We start from the raw sequence: 25,917 nt of genomic DNA, 5'->3' as shown, positions 1-25,917 counted from the left end.
CATGTTAAATGATACCATGGAGATGCAATCAGTCCAGTCCAGAATTTGGGAAATTCTGGAGGCCAAGTGACCCAATTTCTTCCACCAATAAGTGACAAGAGAAAACGAGAGGGAAAAGAAACCATTAAAGTTTAAAAGAGGGGCACCTGGGAGATTCAGTTGGTTGAGCATCTGACTGCTGGTTTCAGATCAGGTCATGATCTCAGGGTCCTGAGATGGAGCCACCGTTGGGCTCCGCACTCAGTGCGTAGTCTTCTTGAGACTCGTTTCTCCTCCCCCCGCCTCACTCTCTCTTTCTCTAACATAAGTAAATAAATAAATAAACAAAAACTTTTTAAAAAAGCTTAAAAGAAACTTTAGAAACTTATACCAAATGCAATGTAAACCTTTCCTGAATACTGATTGAAACAAACCACCTACACATGAGACTCTTTGGGAATAATTAGGCAAATCTGAACATTGAACAGTTATTAGGTGATATTCGTAAGTAATTGGATGTCTTGACAAATCATCAGGTGAGACGGTAACACTGTAGTTAAGCTTTTTAAAAGAGGGATCACTGGGTGGCGCAGCGGTTTGGCGCCTGCCTTTGGCCCAGGGCGCGATCCTGGAGACCCGGGATTGAATCCCACGTCGGGCTCCCGGTGCATGGAACCTGCTTCTCTCTCTGCCTCTCTTTCTCTCTCTCTCTCTCTCTCTCTCTCTCTCTCTCTCCCTCGCTGTGTGAATATCATAAATAAATTAAAAAAAAACGAATTCTTTTAAAAAAAAAGCTTTTTAAAAGAGGTTTTTAATGATTTTATTGTATTTTTAAATTTTCTGACTTGAACAATTGAGCCTCAAAGTTATGAGATGATCAGGAAAATTTAAACAATGAATGAACATTGGATAATGTGGAATTATTGTCTTTTTTATGATGTTATTATGGTTGTATTCTAAACACAGAATTCTAAGTATTCTAAAAAATATTTATTTTGGGGCACCTGGGTGGCTCAGTCAGTTAAGAATCTGACTTCAGCTCAGGTCATGATCTCAGGGTCCCAGATGGAGCCCCAGGCTGACTCCTTGCTCAACAGGGTGTCTTATCCTGTACCTTCTCCCTCTGTTCCTCCCCCCATTCCTGCTCTGTCTCCCTCTCAAATAAATAAATAAAATCTTTAAAACAAAAACCTGTGGCTTCTGGGTGGCTCAGCTGGTTAAGGGGCTACCTTGGGCTCAGGTCGGGATCCTGGGTCCTGGGGGCCCCATGTCTGGCTCCCTGCTCAGCGGGGAGGCTGCTTCCCCTCTCCCTCTGCTGCTCCCCCTGCTTGTGCGCTCTCTCTCTCTCTCTGTCAAATAAATAAAATCTTAAGAAGAAAACACAAAAACCTATCTTGGGATACCCGGGTGGCTCAGTAGGTCATGCAATGACTATTAATCTCAGGGCCTAAGTTCAAGCCCCACACTGGGCTCTACGGTGGGCACGGAGCCTCCTTAAATACAAATAAACAGGGATCCCTGGGTGGCGCAGCGGTTTGGCGCCTGCCTTTGGCCCAGGGCGCGATCCTGGAGACCCGGGATCGAATCCCACGTCGGGCTCCCGGTGCATGGAGCCTGCTTCTCCCTCTGCCTGTGTCTCTGCCTCTCTCTCTCTGTATGACTATCATAAATAATAAAAAAAATTTTAAAAAAAATACAAATAAACAAAAATATGTATCTACTGTATTTATATACTCGACTGCCCACCGTCATCATACGGTGATGAGCCCTCCCCGGGTAAAGGGTCGTTAAACGCTCGTAGAACGGCTTATGGGTGAAAGGATGCTGTGCCTGGAGTTTGCTTTACGGCAACCTCGGAAGGGGAAGGGGTTTGCTGGGCTGAGCCAGGGCGGGCCAGGAGTCGCCGGCGGGCGAGCGGGTGGCGCTGGCGGGAGGCTCCCTTGGGCCGCGTCTCCCCCCCTCCCCCCCGTGTGCCGAGGCTCCCGTAAGGTGCAAAGTCTCAGAAAACAAACGAAACGTGCCGCCCCGTGACGCCAGCGCTGTGCCCGCCTCTGAGAAGGGCCGAGGGAAGCCCAGACGGCCCGGGGGGGGGGGGGATGGGGGGGGCGGGGGCCTCGGACACGGGATCCGCAACGCCGGGCTCAGCTCCTGCCTGAGGAAAGGCTTCGGGCCGAACCGCCGACTCCGCCGGGGCCCACGGGCGCAGCAGCCGCAGCAGCCGGGCAGGTGCAGCCTCGTCGCCCCGCCCCGCCCCGCCCCGCCGCCCGGAGGCGCGTCCGCCCAGCCGCGTCCTGCCGCCAGGGAGCTCGGAGCCGCGGCGGCTTGCAGCGTGTAGACCACCGCGCGGCCTGTGTAGACGGCACCACCGCGTGCAGCCCGTGTAGACGGCAGCACCGCGCGGCCCGTGTAGACGGCACCACCGCGCGCGGCCCGTGTAGACGGCACAGCCCAGGCGGCAGCGGGCGGGCCCGGGGGTGGGGGGGGGGGAAGGGCGGCACCAGGAGGGCGCCCGCACCCGCGCCCAGCCCACGCCCAGCCCACGCCCACGCCCTCGCGCGCAGCCCCGCACCACCGAGAGGACCTCCGGCGCGTCCTAGAGTGACCGCTCGCCGGCACCTCCCGCGGCGCACTTCCGCCCGCGGCTCGGGCCCCACACCACCGAGAGGATCTCCGGGGCGTCCTAGAGCGGCCGCCGCCGGCACCTCCCGCGGCACACTTCCGGCCATGCCGAGCCCTCGGATGGGGCCCGGCACCACCGAGAGGACCTCCGGCGCGCCCTAGAGCGGCCGCTCGCCGGCACCTCCCGCGGCGCACTTCCGCCCGCGCCGCCGGGTGGACTGGTGGGCCTGGCCGCGGGCCTCGGGAGCGGGTGAGTGGGCGCGAGGGACAACGCGCGGCCGCGGTGCGGGGGGCGCCGCCGGGGAGGCCGCCAGCCCCGGGGGCCCGGCGCAGCCCCGAGGGGAGGTCGCGGCGCGGGCGGGCAGGGCCCTGGCGGCGGCGCCCCGGGTCCCGCGGAGGCAGGTGTCCGCGTCCGCGTCCGTGTCCGCGTCCGCGTCCGCGTCCGTGTCCGTGGCGGCCCCCGCCCCCGCTGCTGCCTGCGCGCGGCCGGCACCTGGTGTCCCGGGGCGGGCGAGCTGCGGCGGGGCAGCGGAGGGATGCTCCCCGCCAGCGCGTCGTACCGACCTCCCTGCTCTTGCGTTTGAGATTTCTTCGTAGTGACTTTTTTCCCCTTTAAACACGGACTCCTTGGCTAGTGAGTCCAGGTCGGCCTGATCCCTCCTTTGTGGCTCCCCGTGGTCCTTCCCTAAGTGATTCTCAGACCCGACTGCGCGGTAGCATCACAGGGGATGAATTTTTTTTCCTTTTTTTTAGATACTAAAACACGCGTCCTGCGGAGTTTCCCGTCTGATTGCCCCGGGATGGAGCCCCCGTTATTGCTGCGGGTTCAGGGCTCTCTGGGGGACTCTCTGGGCGGCTGATGCGCCCCGGGGCTGGTGCCGCGGGGCTGGTACCGCCGGCCGGATCCGTTGTTTGCCAAGGGTGGCAAAGGGACCATATTACTCCTTCTCCATTTGTTGGCTTTCAAAGTGTTCTGACTTCCCACATTCCGTTATGCTCACCTCTGTTGCAAACTGCAACCTGACAGCAAAGCCTCGGCAGGTTAAACCGCCTCATTACCGGAGGAAGGCTGCATCTCGGAAGTGGAAAGCATCACCTAAGTGACACCTGTGCGTGCGGTGAGGGGGCAGGAGGGCCGACGGGTCCCCAAATGGAGAAAGAGGAGGTGATGTGGCAGTTAGACAGGTGTGTTCAGAAAGGAAAACAAAAACAAAAACAAAAAAAGTATGTTCAGGCTTATAACACGTTTTTTAAAAAAAATAATCAATATTAAGTAAATATAAAATACATTGAAAATAAAGACATCAAATGCTGTTCATCACAACCAAAACTAATAAAAATAACTTAAAAGAGGGACGCCTGGGCGGCTCAGTGCTTGAGCACCTGCCTCTGGCCCGGGGCGTGACCCTGGAGACCCGGGATCGAGTCCCGCATCGGCTCCCTCTGCCTGTGCCTCTGCCTCTCTCTCTCTCTGTCTCTCTGTCTCTCTCATGAATAAATAAATAAAATCTTTTTAAAAAATTTAAAAGAAAATTTAATAGCCACTCCCCACCATCACCATTTTAAGCGCCCCTGAGATGGCCATTATTAACAGCGAGGCGTCTGTCCTTCCACCCAGGCTTTCTCTGTCTTACGTGAATGCAGAGGTTTGGGGCATCGTAACAATGAGGTCATGCCACAGCCACCTGTAACTTCTCTTTGCCAGCTCTCCAGGACAAGAGTTACAGACCTGACTTAACTGCAGGATAAGTAGTTCGTGGTATGAATCCGTAATAAAATACTTAGTCATTTCCCTATCGGAATATATTCAGATTGCTTCCAAATGTTAGCCGCCTTAAAGGCACCACCAGAAACATCATTATACATAGATCCCTTCTTTCTGTAGGATGGATGAGTGCTGTGCCTCCACCACTAGTAACATGAAAATACCCGCTTTCCCCTGTGCTTCACCTCTTCATCCTTCCCTCCTTCTCCCCAAACCACTGTCAACTTTTGGTCTATGTATCAGTTTGACCTTTCTCAGAATATCGTATAGTTGGGATCCAGCGACAGTTTTTAATTGACTGGATTTGGCAGTTTTTAAGCTTGTCTTTGTGTGTGCGAGCAGTCCTACAAGGTTTGGTGACTTGTGGTTTTTAACTCAGGAAGTTATTAAAAGTCTTACTTGGTATTTCTACAGAAAACTGTTAGAGAACAAGAATCCAGCCTCTTGTGAATAATGAAAATGTAAATAGCAGTGTATTTCACAGCGTATTTTTGGAGTTTTTGAGCAGCGATGTGTAATAATCCGTGGGTAATCTTTTCATTGCAGGGTGGAAGATGTCTATGGATGTGACGTTTCTGGGTACGGGTGCAGCATACCCGTCCCCAACCCGGGGTGCCTCTGCACTGGTCCTTCGGTGTGAGGGCGAGTGCTGGCTCTTTGACTGTGGGGAGGGGACTCAGACACAGCTTATGAAGAGCCAACTTAAAGCAGGTTAGTGTATATTCAGCTATCTCATTAAGACTATTTCTTATTCATTTTCTTGGCTTGCCTTGGGCCTGTTGCTCAGAAACAGCGCTGACACTTGCATCCCACCCTAGTGCTAGAGCCCTGGGAATATTCAGAAGGCCCTCAGGCGTCCGGCTACACCCACTGAACTTTATTTACTTTTTGTTCCTCCTGTAAATGTTGAGAGCAAGGATTTATGTAAGCATAGGGGGTGAAGGCTGGAGGGGGATACGTGAGGTTTATTACGTGGGTACTGCACAAGCAAAGGAGCAGTGAACATACTTACCTCCACCAGGAGATAGTTGTAAGTATCACAAGAGGCTACAAAGAGCAATAGGCATTCAGAAGAGTGAGATGTTCTTTTTTATTTGGGGTTGTCAGGGTAGTCCTCTCAAAGAAGGTGACCCGTGAGTTGTTGAAAGAGGAGGAGGGATTCACTGGGCTGGGGGAAGATGGGCATGCCTCTGCCACGAGCAGAGGTCTAGCACCGGGGAGGTCAAGGAGTATGGTGGTGCAAAGCCTTGGCCGAGGCAGGCCAACCTGGGATGCAGTCCCAGCTGTGTGTCGGATTGTGGCCTTAGTGGATCAACAAACTCAAGCTTTTATCTTCCTCCTCTTGAAAATAAAGATAAAAGCTCAACTAATAAGGGACATTGTAAGAATTATATATAGCAATCCCTTCTCTGTATGGTTGTCTCTCATCAGTTAAATCTTAGTTCAAGGGCCATCTCCTCAGAGGTTTTCCCTGAACCCCTGGGGTTAGGTAATTCCTTGTTCATCCCAGATGTTCTACTGCCTTGTGCTAGTTTTATTGACTTTTTAGCATCAGTATGTAAAATTGGTATTTAAGTAGTTGTTTCTGCGTTCACTGTGTATTTCTCGGTGTGATGAAGTAAGCTCAAGGATCACGTGTATACCTAGTAGGTGCTTCATAAATATCCGTTCCATTGATTCATAAATAAAATGCTCAGCGTGTGGTGCTTCTCACTTACTAGGTCTTGATTAATAGTAGTTATTGAGATTAATGGTAGTTATTGAAATTATTCCTGTGATTCATCACAGTATGTGACATTGATGACGAAAAGTCCTAGCATCCAAGGATCTCGTGGTCTAGTGGTGGAAACTGACGTGTAGACAGACATAGGGTACTGTGATAAAGACAACAGTGGAGCTGTTTCCTTCTTCTTTTGTTTTTGTTTTCTAAGTACTTGTGGAGCACAGAGGAGGGGGACATTAAGTATGTGTTGAGAGAAAACATCCCAGAGATGGAGACAGTATAGCTAGGATCTAAGAGATTATTAGAAGTTTCTCTGGGAAGGAAAGTCAAGGAACAGGTGAGGCAGTGAGCAAGAAGGAATAGAGTTTCCAGGAGAGAAGTGACATGTTGAGTGAATGTTGAACCATCCAGAGCATCGAGCGGTTGGCCAGGATAGAAGAGAGATAAAAATGCTGAAAAAGTTAGGGCAGACTATGAAGTCCTCTGTGGTCTGCTGATGTATTTGGGCCTTCTTATCCTACTGGCAATAAGGAACCATTAAATGTTTTTAAGGAGGGAAATGATACAGTCTGGTTTATATATTAGGACTATTTTTCTATGGCAAATATATTGGAAGAGACCAGTTTTGTTTTTGTTCTTTTTTTTTTTTTTTTTTTTTTAAGATTTATTCATTTGAGAGAAAGAGTGTGTGATTGGGGGGCGGGGGACAATGGGAAAGAGTCTCCAGCAGATTATCTGCTGAGCTTGGAGCCTCAAGAGACTTTTTTTTTTTTTTTAAAGATTGTATTTATTTATTTGAGATGGAGAGTCCAAGGGAGGCGCAGGAGGAGAAGGAAAAGGAGGTGTAGGCCTCCATCCCAGGACCCTGAGATCAGGACCTGAGCCTAAGGCAGACACTTAAGTGACTCAGCCACCTAGGTGCCCCAGGAGAGACCAGTTTTAAGGCAGTTGCATTCATGTGAGAGAAAAGAGAGAAGATGAAGATGAAGCAGGAAGTAGGGATAAGGATGAAGATGAGAGACTTGATTTAAGAAACATGGAACTAGCAGGGTTGGTGACTCATTGACTGTCTAGGATGTGAAGAATTCCTACAAGTTACAGGGGTGGTGGTGCCCCAAACCTAAGTAGGGCGTCAAGAACAGAGCTGTTGGAGGAAGGAACTAATGTCTATCAGGTGGGACTCATGGCCTTGAGGTGTGCACTGTTCAACCTAAGACCCTGAGGCGAGGACAGCTACTATGCTTTATTTCCCTTGGGTCATACAGAGTTCCTTTCATGGGATCTCTCAGGGACAAACAAGCTTGATTGAAGTCTATAATATTTCACATTTTATAAAGTAGAGATTGAAGAACAGTTTACAGAAACAAGAAACTGTTACGTGTGGGTACCAGATTTCAGTGTGGGGTAAATCTTTACTTTTTATCTAACACCTGTATCAGTTATCAATGCTGCATAACAGATTATAAATTTAGTGTCTTTTTTTTTTTTAAAGAATATCATATATATATATATATATATATATATATATATATATTTTTTTTTTTTTTTTAAGAGTTACCTATCTTTTTGAGAGAGAGAGAGCACACAGAGAGAGAGGGAGAAGCAGACTCCCCGCTAAGCAGAGAGCCTGATGCGGGACTCTATCCCTGGACCCTTGGCTCTATGACCTGAGCTGAAAGCAGATGCTCAACCGACTGAGCCCCACAGGCACCCCTACATTTAGTGTCTTATTTGCATTTATTATCTCATAGTTTCTGTGGGTTGGGGAGTTGGGCCTCAGTTGGCCGGGTTCTCTGCTTCAGGGTCTCACTGGATTGCAGTCGGTGTCTGGCCAGGGCTGAGATCTCATAAGATGCTCAACTGGGGAAGAATCTGCTTCAGAGCTCACTCAGGTTGTTGGCAGAATCTTTACAGCTGTAGGATCAAGACTGCCACAGATCCTAGTGGCCTCCTCTGGTTCCAATGATCCGGGTTTCTGCTTCGTAGCAACTTGATTCCTTACTATCAGGGAGGAGCTCAAGAGCAAGTCTGCTAGCCAGTTGGAGTCTTATAACATAATGTGATTGCACTGCATCCCTGTGCCGTATATTACTGGTTAGAAACAAGTCACAAGGGATCCCTCGGTGGCGCAGCGGTTTGGCGCCTGCCTTTGGCCCAGGGCGTGATCCTGGAGACCCAGGATCGAATCCCACGTCGGGCTCCTGGTGCATGGAGCCAGCTTCTCCCTCTGCCTATGTCTCTGCCTCTCTCCCTCTCTCTCTCTGTGACTATCATAAATAAATAAAAATTTAAAAAAAAATAAAAAAAAAAAAAGAAACAAGTCACAAGTCCTACCCACACTCAAGAAAAAGGAATTGTAGAGAGAGATGAACATCAAGAGGCAGGGCCGTGTGTACCACCTCGTGTCTATTTGCTACAATACCTTTCTCTAATGTCTTATATTTTATAGCTATTTTATATATAAGTAAACAGTTTACAAAGCTAAGCCTCACCAAAAATAAATAAAATAAAGCCTGAGGGAACTTTTAGTTTACTAAATTCTTATTGGCTAAAAAAATTCCTGGTCGCAGAGAGGAGGGTAAGGTGGTAATCACAGAACGTTATCTTTAGCATTTCAAAAGCTCCAGTCTCAAACTGGCATGGGATGCCCTCAGTTCATCTGCCTTACTCTCAACCCAACACAGACCTATCATTGTTTGATTCATGAAAACTCTTTCAGCCTGTACTCCTCCTGGGGTAATAATGTGTTTTATGAGTTTCATAAGGAAGTACTTTTTATTTATCTAAACACACGTCTTTTAAGCTTCCTTGGTCCTAATGTGCAAGTATCTGATTAACAAATACAGGTTTCTCATGTCTATTCCTTTCATAATTTTTTTAAAAGATTTTATTTATTTATTTATTCATGAGAGACACGGAGAGAGAGAGAGGCAGAGACACAGGCAGAGGGAGAAGCAGGCTCCACGCAGGGATCCCGACGCGGGACTCGATCCCAGGACCCTGGGGTCACGCCCTGGGCAGAAGGCAGGTGCTAAACTGCCGAGCCACCTGGGCTGCCCTCCTTTCTTAAAGAGTGACCTTAAGCCTTCCTTTTTCTTCCCTTAAAATGATGATTAAAAATGTCACAGAAAAAAAAATTACAGAAATGTAATGAAGAAATGATCATAAAAAGTGTACATGCAAGGTGCCTGGCTGGCTCACTCCATGGAGCACGTGACCCTTGATCTTGGGGTCATGAGTTCCAGCGCCACATTGGGTGTAGAGGTTACTTAAATAAATAAATAAAAACTTTTAAAAAGGAGTATATATCCTCATTGTAAAAATTCAAGCAAAGCAGGAAAATAAAATAAGAGAAGTCTGAATTCTCCTTATAGGTAAAATTACCTTATTGGTAAATTTTTTGTAGATGTAGGTATGTTAATGGCATAGTTGTATTTGTGTGTATGTGTGTGTACAGTTTTGCATAAATGGTGTCATGTTAGGTGTAACTTGCTTTTTCCACCGGAACAATTATGTTGCAGACATTTTCCTGTGGCAGTAAATATAACTGCGTCCTCGCTAGGGGATATTTAGTATTCTACTTTGCTCTGGGTGACATGTCCCCCTGTAACTTTCTTGTTCTCAAGTAAAAGGGAATTCATGTACTCCTCTTTCTTCACTTGATAGTGTCCCCTGACTTTGATCATTGTGGTTACCATTCCTTCTCCCTGCAAAATCAAGTTTCTTGAAAAATGAAATGTTTGTTTTCCCTGAAACTGTGATAAGTGTAGGAGACAATTTTGACTTCCTTAATTCGTCTCACTTGCTTTGGGCTCACAGAGTGTTTTAGTATTGGCCTCGCCATGCACCAGGTAGGGACAGGATCAGAACATCTTACTTGGCAGTTGGGAGGTTAACGTGAGGTCAGGTAACCATCGAAGTTCTCTGCAGAGGCCTCAGGTCATACTTACGGGTGCCTGGGCAGCCCAGAGAGCAGGAAGGGGAGGGGTGAAAGGGCTCCAAGAAGTCAAAAGAGCAAAAGCAAGGTCTAAAGAGAGAGAGAGAAAAAAAGGAGCATACTGAGGAAACAAACGTATGCTCCACATCTCAAATCAGCCTCTGTCCAATCTATTGTTTCCTGCCACTGGGGCCTGGCCTTGGTGTATTAATGCTGGAGAGACGTGCTTGGAGAACACGTTTGCCTTGATGTCACCGGACAAATCACTTTACAGTAATTAACTGTTCTTCTATGGTATCAAATATTTGAAATAGGTGGGCCATGAGCTAGGACCAGAAGCCTCTGTTGCACGAAAATTGTGTTAATTGTGATCGCTACTTTTAAAATGCCTTGGTGCATCTCAGAAAAATGCTAATGTGGCATCCTGCCACATAACCAGCAGTAAATTCAGTTTACCCTTGGCTAAATCAAGTTACAACCTAACCCAGTATGCACTGAGAAAGCCATTGTTAGCTCGCGCTGAAAAGAAGGGATGGGCCCCGTACCTCCATGTAACACCACAGGGCATCAGCCCCCTGATCTACCTTCTAGCATCTGTTGCCCACCTCCCCTCAGGGCCTTCACCCTTTTCCTCCTCCACCCCCTCCTTCCTCCCTCCTGCCTCATCGGCTTCCTTTCGCTCCTCCCTCTTCTAACTCAGACCGGCAGGCTCTGCCTTGGTTAGTTCATCCCCACCCTGGGTAGAGTCCTTAAATGGCAGTTGGGGTTCAGGCACTGGTCGAGTTGGAGCCAGGGAAACGTTTGTGTTGCCAGAAGTGTTATATTTGTTATTCCTGAGAGGGAGCAGTAGAGGGCACTGTAGCTGTCAGACGTTTTTGACGTTGGAGGCCTGTCTGGTTTAAGTGAACTATTTTGGTACACTTTCCTATTTCTCTCTCTTTCTTTTCTTTTTTCTTTTTTCTTTCTTTTCTTTTCTTCTTTCTTTTCTCTTTCTTTCTTTCTTTTCTTTTCTTTTCTTTTCTTTTTTTCTTTTCTTTCTCTCAGTAAGAAGATATGTAGGAAAATACTCTTAAAACCAGTACTGTGTAATTTGAAGATGTTTTATGAAAAAAGTTGTATCTTATTAAAACCATAAATCCTGTCTTTCTTGCTTCTAGAATCATGTAGAAAAATATAAAGAAATAAGTTTATGGTGATGAATAAAACTCTAAACTCATTTTGTTGTTTTCTGTGTAAATTGTTACACATGTTTTAAGTAGTATTGTATTGGTCTTTATTTCTGGAAAAATTCCCAATTTTATTTCTCTGCCTCAATCAAAAGGGAGAATTACCAAGATCTTCATTACGCATCTTCATGGAGACCATTTCTTTGGCCTTCCTGGCCTCCTCTGCACAATCAGCCTGCAGAGTGGCTCTGTGGTCACCAAACAGCCTATTGAAATCTATGGCCCTGCCGGGCTTCGAGACTTTATCTGGCGAACCATGGAACTCTCCCACACGGAGCTGGTCTTCCCTTACGTGGTTCATGAGCTGGTGCCTACAGCAGATCAGTGTCCTACAGAAGAACAAAAAGAATTTACGCATGTGAATGAAATGGACAACCTTCCCAAGGAGGGGCAAGGAAGAACCATCCTATTAGACTCAGAGGAAAACTCGTACCTCCTTGTTGATGATGAACAGTTTGTTGTAAAAGCATTTCGCCTCTTTCACCGAATTCCCTCCTTTGGGTTTTCAGTTGTGGAGAAGAAACGCCCAGGTAAACTCAATGCACAGAAACTGAAAGACCTCGGTAAGTTTTTGTTTTTGTTTTCCTTCCTTCTCGTTAATTAAGCTGTTGTTAGGTAAAGCTGCTAAAAGTGTCATAATGACTTTCCTGTCTCCCAGGCCTAAAACTGACATTTTCTCCACTTATTTCTTTGGCCCAAAGTTTTCTTATTAAGGGAAATACTTAGGGCCAAAAGATCTATTCAGGCCAAAACCCAAGTATACATTTGAATCCTTTTCTCTTCGGCTCCCTGGATCCACGTTTTTGGTCTGTCTTATCTTCAGTTATCTGGGTTGGCAGAGGGGTGGTGGTTGTCTTAGGTCTAGGCTTTTATGTTTTCATGTCTTCCTTTTGAAATCTGTTTTCAGTGACCTCTTTGGCCTGAGAATTTTTGCCATACTTCTTAGCCTTGCAGCTGCACCCAACTACTTTCAGGGTTTTCCTTCTTTATCAACTTTGCCTACTCATTCAACCTTGGTTAAGGCAATTTGGTGTTCAGAACATTGTGCCCCCACTGTTTTATGTGCGTGGGTTCCTCATAGGTGGAAGCAAGAGCACAGAGAGAGACTTGGGCCCCGTCTGAGGCTTTGTACCTCCTCCATGCCAGGCCATCATGCAGGAGGGGCTCTTCTGCACCTTGCTCGAAGCGGTGTCCAGGTCCCTTCTACCTCCAGCATCACCACCTTCTTGGTCATGCCCACGGCGGAGCCTGTACAAAGCATGATGGTGTCTTTTGTATATTTGTTTCTTCATGCAATCTCTTCCTTCTTTGCCAACTAAAACAAAATGCTAACTAATGAAGAAAAGTGACCTAGGCCAATGGTATTTCTCTTATCTAGAAACCTGTAGAAATACTATTATATTGGGAAACTCTAAACACGATGTATGCTAGAATTAGTGAATACATTCTGTTTGTAGGTGTTATTCAGAGTGATGGTCACATGTTGTTCTAGATGAATGTAAGATAACTAATAAAAGACTTACCAAACCTGGTTTGGTAAACAAGGAACTGCCCCTGCCTACAAAGAAGATTGATTATACGTATGATTGCTGGAAGTGCTCCTTGATCTTATGATCCAAATGACCCTCTCACACCATTTTTTAATTAAGGACTTTGTCATTATTTAAATGGACTCACTAAATTTACTCAAAGAGAGCTTGTAAATAAAGCGTCTCAAAAACTGTTACTTCCCGTTCACAGTAGAGCATCAAAGCTGGTAGCTTGTCTGGAAGGCCTTCATCTTAGTGGGACTTAAAAGCTTAAAACTTATGTGGCCTGTGTGCTTGGGAAATGTTTTAAGTACTAGGACATCACTAATACCAATAGCCGACACTGAACTTTTAAAAATATATAAATATTCCAGCTTTCTATAAGTAGTAAAATATAACAATCATGAAAAGAATTGGATGCCTTTTCCATTTTCTGTGCTGTTAAAACAGACTCTCTTAACAAGTCATAGACTCCATTCCCATGATGTGATGTTATCTGCCTCCATCATTAGGTGTGCCTCCAGGTCCTGCCTATGGGAAGCTGAAAAATGGAATTTCTGTTGTTCTGGAAAATGGAGTTACAATTTCTCCCCAAGATGTCTTAAAAAAGCCTATTGTTGGAAGAAAAATCTGCATTTTGGGTGACTGTTCTGGGGTTGTGGGTGATGGAGGAGTGAAGCTGTGCTTTGAAGCAGACCTGTTGATCCATGAAGCAACCCTAGATGATGCTCAGATGGACAAAGCCAAGGAGCACGGCCACAGCACACCACAGATGGCAGCAGCATTTGCAAAGTTGTGCCAAGCGAAGAGACTAGTTCTGACTCACTTCAGTCAGAGGTACAAACCGGTTGCCTTGGCCAGAGAAGGAGAAGCAGATGGGATTGTAGAACTAAAAAAGCAAGCTGAATCAGTATTAGATCTCCAAGAAGTGACTCTAGCAGAAGACTTTATGGTGATTGGCATTCCGATCAAGAAATGAAACCAATATTCCTGAACGCGTACTGACATGTCTGTGAATATGTTACTGAACCAACAGTCAAGTTGGTGGTGGTGGTGGTGGTAGTGGTTGTTTTTGGTCTAAAACTATTTGGGTCCTAATAATCCTATAAAGGATAGAGCTTCATTGCTGAACTGACCCAGCAGTGAGAGGGAGCAAGCTTTTTGATAATAAATCATTTTTAAAAGAAAGAAAAAAACCCAGCATCCTATTAAAGCCCAAATTTGACAAAATGATAGGCTATTCAGGTATCCTTCTCGTTTTGTGGCTGCTGCTTCAGTTAGAAGCCAGTACTCCCATGCGATCCTGGCTCGCTTCTGCCCAGTTTTATTGCTGTTGTTGGCAAAGTACAAAGGGCTTGGCCCTCCTGGCTAAAAATGGTATTTTGGCAGTTTGTTGAATCTGTTCATGTTATTATCAGAGAAATGTAATGAGATACTGTACATGCAGGATTGAAGCTAGTGTATTAAATCCTGATTTGTTTGCTGGTATACTAAATGCAGGGTCAGGGTAGGTGTTTATCCTTCAGTTAATGTTTCTGGAACTTTCTGGTTTGTTCTAAACCTGTGGGTCCCACCTGGGAGTGATGCCACTCCCCTAGAAATTATGGGGATGTTTCTTATCAAAATGACTTGGGGGCAGGAGAAGAGTACTACTAGAATTTAGTCAGTAGGGGTCAGGGTTGCTAGACCCTACAAAGTTTGGGTCAATCATATACGATGAAAATTGATCTTTCCCCAAAATGCAAATTGCAGACCTATTGAAATACACAGCAAGTTAAAACTTATACTCCCACTGTGAATGAATATACTTTATCAAAATTAGTGGCGTGAATGGAACCACTGGTTAGGTCAAATTCTGCAACTAACATTAAAGAAGTGAAGACGATGTTGTGATTTTATATATATAAAATATCAAATATTATTTGACAGCAATGAGGCATGAACTGGAACTTATGAATCTGGAGGTAAAGAAATGATATCAAACTGAGGTTTAATTTATGTGTCCCTATTAATTCTCTGAGCACACTGTTAATAAGCTCACTTTGCCTTCTGAGCTGCCTTCCACCTCCCTTCTGTCTGCCATGGAATATCTCTGATTCGTTGACCCACACTATTTCTCAAAATGGGTGACATGGAAAGCTAGTCGCAAGCACAGGTTCTTTTAAAAGGATTTCCTAATCACAGTTTGGGAAACACTGTATGCTGTATGTCCCTCTGGAGGTGTTCTAGTGCCCGTCGATATATTAAAAACAGTACTGCTTGAATGATCACAAACCAGTCTTTGCTGCCAGAAAGACATGATTTCAGAGTCCCATTCTGTATCTTCTTGTCTGGGGCAGGTTACTTACTCTCTGTGAGCTTCAGCTTGCTCACTTCTAAAATGGGAAAAAATGATTAGACCTACTGTGTAGGATCTCTGTGTAGATTAAATGAGACAGTGCATAAAAGGAAAATAGCACATTGTGCACAGGTGTTGAGAAGTTCTGCAGTAGAGGGACCTGTCAACCGTTTTGAACCCCTTTCTCAGTTCTGTTTTACCACATACTATCTATTGACATTTCAGGAACCTACAGAGTTTTATAGTGGACATACGTAGAAATTCTGTCACAGTATATACTGTTAAATTCTTCTGCGTTCTGGGGTTTCTCTCATAATTCTGAAGCAGTATCCAGAATGGTCTGAATACCCTACTCTAGGCTCTTGGGCCAGCAAAGTTTGGCCAACTTAAAGTGTATCTTGGTTTCTGAACTCAATTAAAACAAGCATTTATTAGACAGCTAATGTGTGCCCAAACCTGTACATCGGGGAATGGCTGCTAGTATTACTTTATGGAGCTCTTGAGGGTAAAGACTTGTATCTTAGTCATCTCTGCATTCTTGGAATTACCCACTCATAATAAATACTCAGAAATGTTTATCGAATGAAATGAGGTCTTGATGTCATGACCTGTATAAACTTAGAGACCTCAAGTTTAGGACCTGTGCCTAGCCCATTTCATTACTGTATTAGTCCCCAAAATTTGGTGTTCACGTGAGTACCAAGTAAGTGCCAGTGTTAGATTTTACTGTACTGGGACTACATAAATGAATATGAGACAGGCTCACTGTCTAGGTGGTAGATACTGATGGTAAACAAAAGTAAATATACCATTCCTTTACATATTATCTAATCTTGTAGCCTGGCATTCAATTTTGCTGTTCTTGAGCATATTTGGTAGCTGACTTGAGCTGTGCCCTTAAAAACAGGCCCTGTTAATATGTGAGCTAAGCCCTCAGAGACCATGGGAATGTGGGAACAAATTGATACGATGGCTCGATCAAACATAGGGTATCAATTCATGGGGAGAATTCCTTCTTGGGCTCTCTTGTGGCCTAGAATTTTGTTTATACTTGTAGGACACATTCTAAGAGTTTGTGGAGCTAGAATTAAGAATGAAGCTTATACTGGATGTCCCAGAGCCTGTAATCTGCTCACGATTGTATGACTCTACGAGGGGATTAGGAGATATATTGTGATCTTACTTGATCACAATCCTCTTTTGCCAAGGAACATCTTGGAACAGGGAGAAATATTGTTACTTAATACTTTTCAATATTTACTATATTTACTTTTTTTTACCTGAATAATTTATTGAGGTAATGAATTCCATATCTACACTTAGTATTTTCCTTATCCTAAACTGACTTTTCAATTGTCAGGAATCTCCAGGTACCTGCTTATTTTAGATTTTAAAAATACACTTTCCAGTTCTGAAAAGGTGTTGAAACTTCCCCAAACAGACCCCAGATCTCCTCTGTTTTTCTCATATTCCTGCTTCATTAATATACTTTTAATGAATTTTTAATTATAAAAAGCAGCATGTGCTCGGTAGATAATTTTTTTTAAGGATTCCAAAAAGAAGATGATTACTCATAATTCTCCCACCCTGAGAGAAACCACCTCTCCCTCAGTGATGTCCAAGTGGAGGTAGGCGTCGGTATAAGTCAAGGTAGCACATCGGTGGACAAGGTAGTACATGGGTGGACAAGGGTGTGTAGATAGGCAGAAATCCTTGGACTGTGATTCCAAAGCCTCTAATTCAGTTGGTCTGGGGTGGAACCCAAGGATCTGTGTTTTCAGCAAGCCCTCCAGCTGATGCTGAGATATACAAGTAGCAGACCACATTGGGACAAAAAACTGGCTTTTTCTATGCACTAAAAAAAAAAAAAACAACAAAAAAAAACCGGAGCGTGCATAGATATTTTATATATAAACATGCTATGTTTATATATGTGTGTATATTTTTACATATATATAGGGTAACCTCAATTTTTTTTTTCATTTCACATTGTGAGCATCTTCCCATGATGTTAACTGTTCTCTGGAAGCATGAATTTAATGATTTTATAGTAGTCCATTCTATAAATGTCACATAATTTAACCATTTTCCTACTTTGGGGCATTGAGATTGTTTTCCATTATATATAAATACTACCATGAATATTTTAGGGCGTAAATCTTTGTATCTCTGAATATTTCCTCAGGGTTGATTTATTGGACGATGAGAACGTCTAACTGGTTGTTTTAGATTCTGCATGGGAATCACCCGCTTGTTTTCTAGCTCATATTCTGCAGCAGCATGAGACAGGCCTATTTATGGATGGATGATACAGTCCATCAATTAATTACCTTTCCAACTTCAAAGACATTTGTCTTATAAAGATTATTTTGGCCTCCTGCTGCAGATAGCTTTATTATGTCTTTCAGCTTGCACAATGTAATTCAATTGTAATTTCCTTGAATATTCTTATGCCAACTTCAAAATTTGAACAGTATTTACTTATGGGGTACAAGCTCTTACTGCTTCAAATATGTTCGTGACTGATGTACAGGGAAGGTACTTTTGTCTTCACAAAGACATAAATTTATAATGAAATGTACTGGTTCTGTCCCTATTGATGGATTTTTCAGGTAACGAATGATTCAGAGTATTTTTTCTTACATGGTAAGAATAAAAAAGCAAATGCTAGTAATGTTTTGAACGTTCACTCTTGGCAGGATAAGAACAGAGTTTGGGCATGGTGGGACAAGGGGTAAGATCAAGAAATTCTTTTCTTCCCTGGTAGAAAGTAAACAGTGTTTAAAGCTGGAAAATAAATAGCACTTTAAGCATATTATGTTAAAAAGAAAAAAGGGGGGTATTGTAAATACCAGATGCATAGTTAAGAGTAGAGGAAGGGATCCTTAGTGGAAGGCCTGAGAGGTATGAAGAGGGATGATCAGAGGACTACTGTTTTTTTTTTTTTTTTGTTTTTTGGTTTTTTATGTATTCAGAGAGAGAGAGAGAGAGGCGGAGACCCAGGCAGAGGGAGAAGCAGGCTCCCTGCAGGGAGCCCGATGTGGGACTCGATCCTGGGTCTCCAGGATCACACCCTGGGCTGCAGGCGGCACTAAACCGCTGTACCACCGGGGCTGCCCAGGACTACTGTTTTTTATAAGCCTGATAGTACTGGTACTATTTGCTATTTTGAATGGTTTGTGTGTGTGTGTATTCACTTAGTTTAAAATTATATTAAAACACACATAGATATGATTATTCTACTCTGAATAATTGTATCAGTTGCTGGTTTCCACATGGGTGCTCCAGGTATTTGACAGTTCCTCTTGAGCCTTTTTAACATTCCGATCTGGGGCGCCTGGGTGGCTTAGTTGGCTAAGCACCTGCGTCTTGATTTCAGCTCTGGTCATGATCTCAGGGTCCTGGGATCGAGCCTGTATCAAGGCTCTGCACTCAGCAGGGAGTTGGCTTGAGGATTCTCTCCCTCTCTCCCTCTGCCCCTCCCACTCACGCTCTCTCTCCCTCTCAAAAAAAAAAAAAAAGTCTTAAAAACAACAAAAATTCCAATCCTTTCTCCAAACTGCAAAGTGATTTTTTTCAAAATGCAAATCTGAGCCTAGCATGCATCCCTCTACTTGAAACTTTTTGATGGCCTCGCCTCACCCGCCCTTTCCAACCTTATTTTTCTCCACAGTGCCATTCATTTTTGGAGCTCCAGCCACAGGGACCGTCTTTCAGTCCTTTGTCAGAGGTTTCTGTTGTTGCCCAGTCCTGGGGAACTGTTCCCTCTGCTTAGAGTGTTCTTTCTCTTTCCCGTAAGCTAACCCTTACTGCCTTCAGATCGCGGCTCTGCAGTCATCCTCAGGGAGGCCTTCCCAGACTTCCCGCTAGGTAGCTCATTACTCCCAACAGCACCGGCTCCCCACCTTCCTGGTGTTTGGCACTCATGTTTTCGTTTTGTTTGTTTGAGTATTTGATTCATGTTCCCCTGTCTTGCCAGCACTAGGGTTCCCGAGAGCAGAACCGTGTCTGGTTTTGTGCCTTTTGTGCCCGGGCTCCTAGCTCATTGCCTGGAGCGTGCTAGGCCCTCAATAAGTAGTAGTGACTGGCTTAATTGTCCTTACCATCATGTTCCAGTAAGATCCAGTGCCTCATTCTCCTAGAGATTTTTCCTGATCAGTACTAAAAACAAAAGAAAAATCTCCACCCTTACTCTCTGAAATAAAATTGGAGAGGAAGAGAATGGTTGTGACTTAATAAGGCAAATCCTTCCAAATAATCATTCTTAAGCTCTTAGTGTCCTGTATATGCAGACAGATACCTAGCATCAGAGAAAGGTCTAGAAAAAGAAGTTTCAGTGCCTAAGAGATTTTTGGCTTTGGGCAGGCATAGAAAAGTCAGAACAAAGGTAGTAAAGAATGAGAAGAGAAGGCCAAGCCCCAAGCAGGAATCTGAAGTCCCATGCAGGGAAAGGAAAATGTGGGAGAACCTTAAAAATACACGCCTGATATTCGGTGTGATAGTAGTGGTGTTGCTGGAAGTAAGTCCCTCCAATTCCCCCAAACTGTCTTTGACGTCTGATAGACACGTAGGTTCAGGAGATCTCCCCTCAGCCCCGCACACCAAACGAGAACAAGCTCTGAATTCCCTGACAGGGTTGGCCTGGGTGGAAAGGGGGGAGTGGAGGGAGCACCTGGAGTGACGCGATCCAGGGAGCGGCTGACTCTTGGTTTTGGTTCAGGTCACGATCTTGCGGTCATGGGATCGGTCATGGGATCGAGCCCCGCATTAGACTCGAGTCTGCTTCAGATTCTCTCTCCAGCTTGTGCATTCTCTCGCTCTTTCTCGCTCTCTCTCAAATAAAATCTTGAAAAGGGACAGCAGAAATGAGAGAGTGAAACAACCCTAACCTAGTACAGTTCATAGGAGCTGGAGTCAGGTGAACACAGAACCAAAGCGTCCCAGGAATTTTCAGAAAATTGCAAGGAGGGAGGGCATTGGGCTTTATGTAACTCGTGGGATGGGGAGGCAGGAGAGGTTTGAGACAATTGCATGTGTATCGTAAAGGACAGGGCAACTTTAGCTAACATCTGGATACAGACACTTCTGTATGCCCTTGACAGACATAGTCTAGGGATTAAAAACCTGTCATATCCAGGATAATAAGGAAGTTGAGGGGGGTGCGTAAGTTTACCCAAAGTAAAAAATATTTCCACTCCTAAATAAAGCTGAGAAACACTGTGGCTCAGATGTCAGCATGCTAATTATACACTCAGCAGACATGGCAGGTACAAAGATTAAATTCGCCCACAAAAAAGTAAAAGGGGAAACGCAAGGATCAAGTTTCCCAGCTATATAAATCCCCCTGTAACTGCCAGAAACTTCAGGCACCCTCAGAAACTTCAGGCACCCTCAGGTGGAGCTAAGCAACATTTAGTTCGGTGTCACCAGATAAAACCAAGGTTATTTTGTCTAGGTCGTTCTCTACATTGTTGTGGCTTCCAGAAATCATAGGTTTGTCTGAATGAGACCATATCTCTGTTGAACATCCTGGACTGGAGCTGACTGTAGAAGTACCCACGTCTGGGTCAGCCGCCTAAATGCTTTCCTAACTGGCCACCACGGGCCTGGCTGTGGAGTGTGTCTTCGCACAGCTAGTAGATACTGGAACGTGATTGATTTTCTTCCACATGCCTCTACTAAGAGGCAGGTTCGCCTACTGCAGTGGTGTTCAAACTAGGGTTTTTGTATTCCTGGGGACATGCAAAGACTTTTCCAAAGATACACAGGCTCGCTTCCATATGAAGTATTTCCTAAAATCAATCTTACAAATATTAAAAAGTTAAAAGAATACTACAACTTTTAGATAAAATTACTGAAAGAACTTCCTAAAAAAACACAATTTGCTTAGACTCACACACACAAAAATAAAAGACTATTCAGATTTTCTGGTTTTTTTTTTTAGATTTTCTGTTTTTTAAAGAAATTTAATTTGTAGTGAAGACACTTCTTACAAAAAAACTCCCCAAACCCCAAAGTCTCCAGGCTTAGATGTTAGATGGTTTCACTAGTGAATCATTCTAAACAATTAAAGAAGAAATACACCTTTTTTCCACAAATACTTCCAGAAAATGGAAAAAGAGGGAACACTTCCCAACTCATGAGGTCAACATAACCTTAATGCCAAAACTTAAGGACATCAAAAGAAAGGAAGATTACAGTCTAATCTCTCGTAAAAACCCTAAAGAAAATAATTTGCTAATTGAATCCAGTAATATATAAAAAGAATGAAACATCTTGACAAAGGGAATTTATTCAAAGAATGGAAGATTTACTTAATTTGAAATCAATATTATTCACAACATTAACAAAATAAATGGAGAAAAAGTAAAATGATCTCCATAAATACAAAATTATTTCTGATGAATTTTTTTAAAGATTTATTTATTCATTTGATAGAGCACGAGCAGGGTGAGGGGCAGAAGGAGAAGCAGACTCCCTGTTGAACAGGAAGCCCAATGCAAGGCTTGATCATGGGACCCCAGATCATGACCTGAGCTGAAGGCAGATTCTTAACTGAGTGAGCCACCCAGGTGCCCCTCTGATAAATTTTTTAAAAAGACCTATTTATTTGAGAGAGCGAGTGAGAGCATGTGAGTGGGGGAAGGGCAGAAAGAAGGAGAAAGAGAAAGAATCTCCGACTCCTTGCTGAGTGCAAAGCCCAATGTGGGCTCAACCTCATGACCCATGAGATGATGAGCTGAGCTGAAACCAAGTCAGATGCTTAACCAACTAAGGCACCCCTCTGATAAAATTTAATACCCCATGATAAGAACACTTAGCATATTGAGAACAGGAAGGAATGCCCTTAATCTGATAAATATCTACAAAATAATTGAGTAAATATTACATACATTTAGTAATAAAATATTGAAAGTTCTCCTCCTGGGATGAGAGACAAGGATGTTCATTTAATACCACTTCTATACAACCTTGCTTTGAAGGTCTTAGCCAGTGTAACAAGGCAAGAAAAATGAAGGTATAAGGATTAGAAAGGAAGAAATAAAACTGTCATTGTTAGATGGTAAGATTATGTACACAGGAAAATCCAAAAGAATAAGCAGATAACTTGTTAGGATTATAAGCAAGATGTCTGGATACTCAATCAGTATAGGGAAAACCAATTTTGTTTCTATATTCCACCAGTAAATAGCTTAAAAATTTTTTAATTAAACCATTTACAGGAGTATCAAAACCATCAAAGACCTAGGAATAGATCTAATGAAAGATATACAAAACTTTATTGAAAACTATAAAACATTGTCAAAATATATTAAAGAAGATTCAAATACATAGAATCACATACCATGTTAATAAATTTTGGGTATTCAGTGTTGGAAAGATGTCATTCGTCCCTAAGTTTATTTGTAGTTTCTTAGTCGAGGTGGGAGTTATATGGGTACCTTCACAGTATGAAAATAAACTATTCTGTTGTGATTTGGACATTTTTCTATATATACATTATACATCAATGAAAACTTAAGAATATTTTGAATTGTATGTCAATTATATCTTAAAGCTGGAAAAAAAAAAAGGAACTTTTTTGAAGAAAAAATTCTTGGCAGAATTCTGAAGATTCTTATTTCCTGGCAATTCAGCCAAGCACCAATCTAGGTGTTGCTGTGGATTCTGCAAATATGATTGAAGTCCCAAGCCAGTTTACCTGAATATATGGAAATTATCTGTGTGGACCTATTCCAATCAGTGGTGCTATTGGAAAGCAGAGAATTTTAACTGGCGAGCAGCAGAAAGGCAAGTTAGAGAAGTTTGAAGCGTGAGAAGGATTTGAGAGTCCGTTGCTGGTTTTGAAAATGGAAAGGGCCACATTCAAGGACCCAAGAGTAGTGTTTGGCCAGTTGCCAGATGGAAAACAGGACTTCGGTCATACAACTGCAAGGATCTTAATTCTGCCAACAATGTGAGCGAAGCATTTTCTTCCCCAAGAGCCTCCAGATAAGAACTCAGCCCTACTTATACCTTAGTTTTGGACTTGGGAACCCTAAGCAGAAAACTCAGTCAATAGCTTTCTTTACCCTCTCTGCCTACTACAGACGTCTTATCTACAAAATGGTGAGATGATAAATTGGTATTGTTTGGAGTTGCTAATTTTGTGGTATTTTGTTATGCAGCAATAGAAAAAGAATACAATCACTATGTAGTTTTTAAAATGTATTTGTTTCATTGAGGTATAATTCACATGCCACAATTCACTCACTTAAAGTGTGCAATTCAGTAACTTTCAGTATATTCATAGAGTTCTATAATTGTCACCACATTCAATTTTAGAACATTTTCATTACCTCAAAAAAGAAATTTCTTACTCCTTAGCTCTCATCCCTTAGCTTCCCATCCCCCTAGCCCAAGGCAACCACCAATCTACTTTCTGCCTCTATGGATTTGCCTAATCTAGACATTTCATATAAATAGCATATAATATATGATCTTTTGTGTTTGGTTTCATTCACTTAGTATGTTTCAAGGTCCACACATGTTATATCTGTGTATTAGAACTTCATTTCTTTTTATGACTGAATAGCAAATATTCAATAGTATGGTCATACCATATTTTGTTAGGCTATTCTTCAGTTGATGGATCAAGCCTTACTCTTTCTTTTTTCAAATGGTTAAAAAAAATCAAAAACAAAACAAAACACATAACATATATTTGCCCTAACAATTTTTAAGTGTACATCCAAGTATTAACTATTACTAATAACATATTATTGTACAGCAGACCTCTAGAACTTTCTCACTTGCCATGACTGAACCTTTGTACCTATTAAAAAACAATTCTTCATTGCCCCCTCCCTCCAGCCCCTGGCAACCATCAATCATATAATATAAAATAATAAAAACACATGTATGGTAAATATTAAGTGAGGTTCCAGGACAGTCTATACCTTCCTGTGTGTCTTTCTGGAAGAGCTGTTTAGCATAGCGGCTAAGAGAGTGGTCTTTTAAATCCTAGCTGTATTGCTAGTCATACGAAGTCCCTTGAACTCTGATTCATTAGACAAAGCCCCTTAATCTCTGATTCATTGTCCTACTTTGTACACTGGGTAATACAATAGTGTCTGTCTCACAGGTCACTGGCAGATTTAAATAAGTTGATCATAATATAACACTTAGAATAGTGCCCAGCACATAGTGAGTCCTCAATAAATGCTAGCAAATAGTATCCTGTCTAAATTATAAAGATCGTAAATGTCTCAGAAGCAGGGGCCCTTGCCTTCCTTACAGCTGACATGTAGAGACTGCTCAAGCTTTTTCTACTTGCTTGTCTCAGCAGTATTTATTAGCAGATGCAGGCTTTGTCTTGCTTGCTGGTTTCTCCATCTGCTCTAAATTTAGGACTAAATAAAGACAGTTGTGGGGGTGGAGGAGGTTTTAGAGATCTCTGGTCCAAATCCATTGGGTTTTTGTTTTGTTCGAAAGCTGTAATCCAGAGAGAATTTAGAAGCATCTGCTGAAGACCATTTTTAGACATGTTTTGCAGAAATTTGTAGCATCTATTTACATTGTTATGTGCATCCATACTTTGAATTGTCAACCATTTGCATATAGTAATATCCTAACTGGTGTTCCAAATTTGATGCTACTCTATATATGGCAATTCCTAACTCATTATAACATATGGATATTAAATAAACTGATTTATGAGAAGCAATTCACTTTTTCAATCTTGAATTAGAATAGTCACAATCTTACAATCCCAGATTTGAATAAAGATGTCTTAAGAATAAGGCATCATAATTACACTTTACATTTGTATAGTGCATAGTAATACCTTATATTTGTATACCTTGTTTAATGCTTATGAGTGCTCAGTGAAGTAGGCAGGTAGGGGAGTATGATGAATTCCATTTTACAGATGAAGAAATTAGTATTAAGAGATATCAACTGACTTGCCTAAATTTTCTAAATCATAATAAATGGCAGAGCCAAGACTGTGCTTAGGTTTTATAACTGCTAACCTGTGCCCTTTCCATTCTGCTGGCAGAGGAAAAAGGAATTCCTACTTTCTTCCACCATGTTTTACAGCCTGACTCTTCTAAGGACCAGCAGTGGTCAGTGTGTAAACCCCAGGCCTCCTTTGGTGAATCCCATTTTATAAATGCTACAGCCTCATCCCTCTGGCAATGAGGATTTATGCCAGCCAAATGTTGCAGATAATAGTGTTTAACTGCATTGCTAGAACTGAGAAACTTTGGAATTGAAAGATCAAAAACAATCATTGATTAAATAATTTGAATAATGAGAGAGAGTCTTCTAGTCAATACTCAACCTTTTTGCTCCTCACTTCAGGCGAAAGATGCCTGTAAAACCACATGTAATGTGGCTGCAGAAGGTATTTTGTAGGTACTTTGAATAAAAGCAATCACAGGAGTTTTGCAGTTTGTTTCCCTGGAAGAAAGCCACCCTCCCAGAGTTTCTTGTCATTGAATAGGTGAGAGAGAGCAGGATTAGAAGTAGAAAGAGAAGTAGCCTGAACATCTAGTTGATGGGGACTGCCTCTATGTGGGTGAGACAAAGTATTTATGCTGTAAAGGAATTCTCTTGAATGGCAGAGACAATGACTAAATCTCTATGCAATTAGTATATAAATTCTGACCTGACAAGTATAAACTGGCCTAGACAAGTATGAAGCTTTTGATGTTGGGCATAGAAACGGTGAAGAGAAAGCCAGTGTAAAGGATCCATTTCACATAACACACCAGGATTATAGGAGTCTTTATATTTCAGAGGACTAAAACCAAATTAA

The 25,917-nt window shown here is 43.1% G+C and overlaps 2 protein-coding genes across 5 annotated transcripts in view; both read left to right on the top strand.

Moving 5' to 3' along the window:
• Positions 1 to 2,740: 2,740 nt before the first annotated feature.
• Positions 2,741 to 14,663, top strand: LOC129514602 (zinc phosphodiesterase ELAC protein 1). 4 transcript variants are annotated; one of them, XM_055333336.1, is made up of 5 exons: positions 2,741 to 2,848; positions 3,352 to 3,707; positions 4,910 to 5,074; positions 11,345 to 11,812; positions 13,291 to 14,663. In XM_055333336.1, the coding sequence occupies exons 3-5, from the start codon at positions 4,918 to 4,920 to the stop codon at positions 13,755 to 13,757; spliced, it is 1,092 nt and encodes a 363-aa protein (XP_055189311.1). In that variant the 5' UTR covers positions 2,741 to 2,848; positions 3,352 to 3,707; positions 4,910 to 4,917; the 3' UTR covers positions 13,758 to 14,663. The 4 variants fall into 4 exon arrangements, with proteins under 4 accessions (XP_055189311.1, XP_055189309.1, XP_055189308.1 ...); XM_055333334.1 differs by having other exon boundaries at positions 3,352 to 3,783; XM_055333335.1 differs by lacking the exon at positions 2,741 to 2,848 and adding an exon at positions 3,049 to 3,232 and having other exon boundaries at positions 3,352 to 3,783.
• LOC129514601 (mothers against decapentaplegic homolog 4) overlaps positions 4,976 to 25,917 on the top strand; it is an 88,988-nt gene continuing 68,046 nt past the window's right edge. The window contains exon 1 of the mRNA XM_055333332.1: positions 4,976 to 5,074. The gene's annotated coding sequence lies outside the window, so the exon portion shown is untranslated. The remainder of the gene's footprint in view (positions 5,075 to 25,917) is intronic.

Source organism: Nyctereutes procyonoides, unplaced genomic scaffold (genome assembly GCF_905146905.1).
Source record: "Nyctereutes procyonoides isolate TBG_1078 unplaced genomic scaffold, NYPRO_anot_genome, whole genome shotgun sequence".
NCBI classification, from domain to species: Eukaryota; Metazoa; Chordata; class Mammalia; order Carnivora; family Canidae; genus Nyctereutes; species Nyctereutes procyonoides.
This window is presented reverse-complemented; position numbering and strand designations above follow the sequence as displayed.

Coding starts and splice junctions, on each gene's coding strand:
- LOC129514602 (XM_055333336.1), top strand. CDS start 4,918: ATGTCTATGGATGTGACGTTTCTGGGTACGGGTGCAGCATACCCGTCC. Junction 5,075..11,344: donor GAAGAGCCAACTTAAAGCAG/GTTAGTGTATAT, acceptor CTCAATCAAAAG/GGAGAATTACCAAGATCTTC. Junction 11,813..13,290: donor ACAGAAACTGAAAGACCTCG/GTAAGTTTTTGT, acceptor CTCCATCATTAG/GTGTGCCTCCAGGTCCTGCC.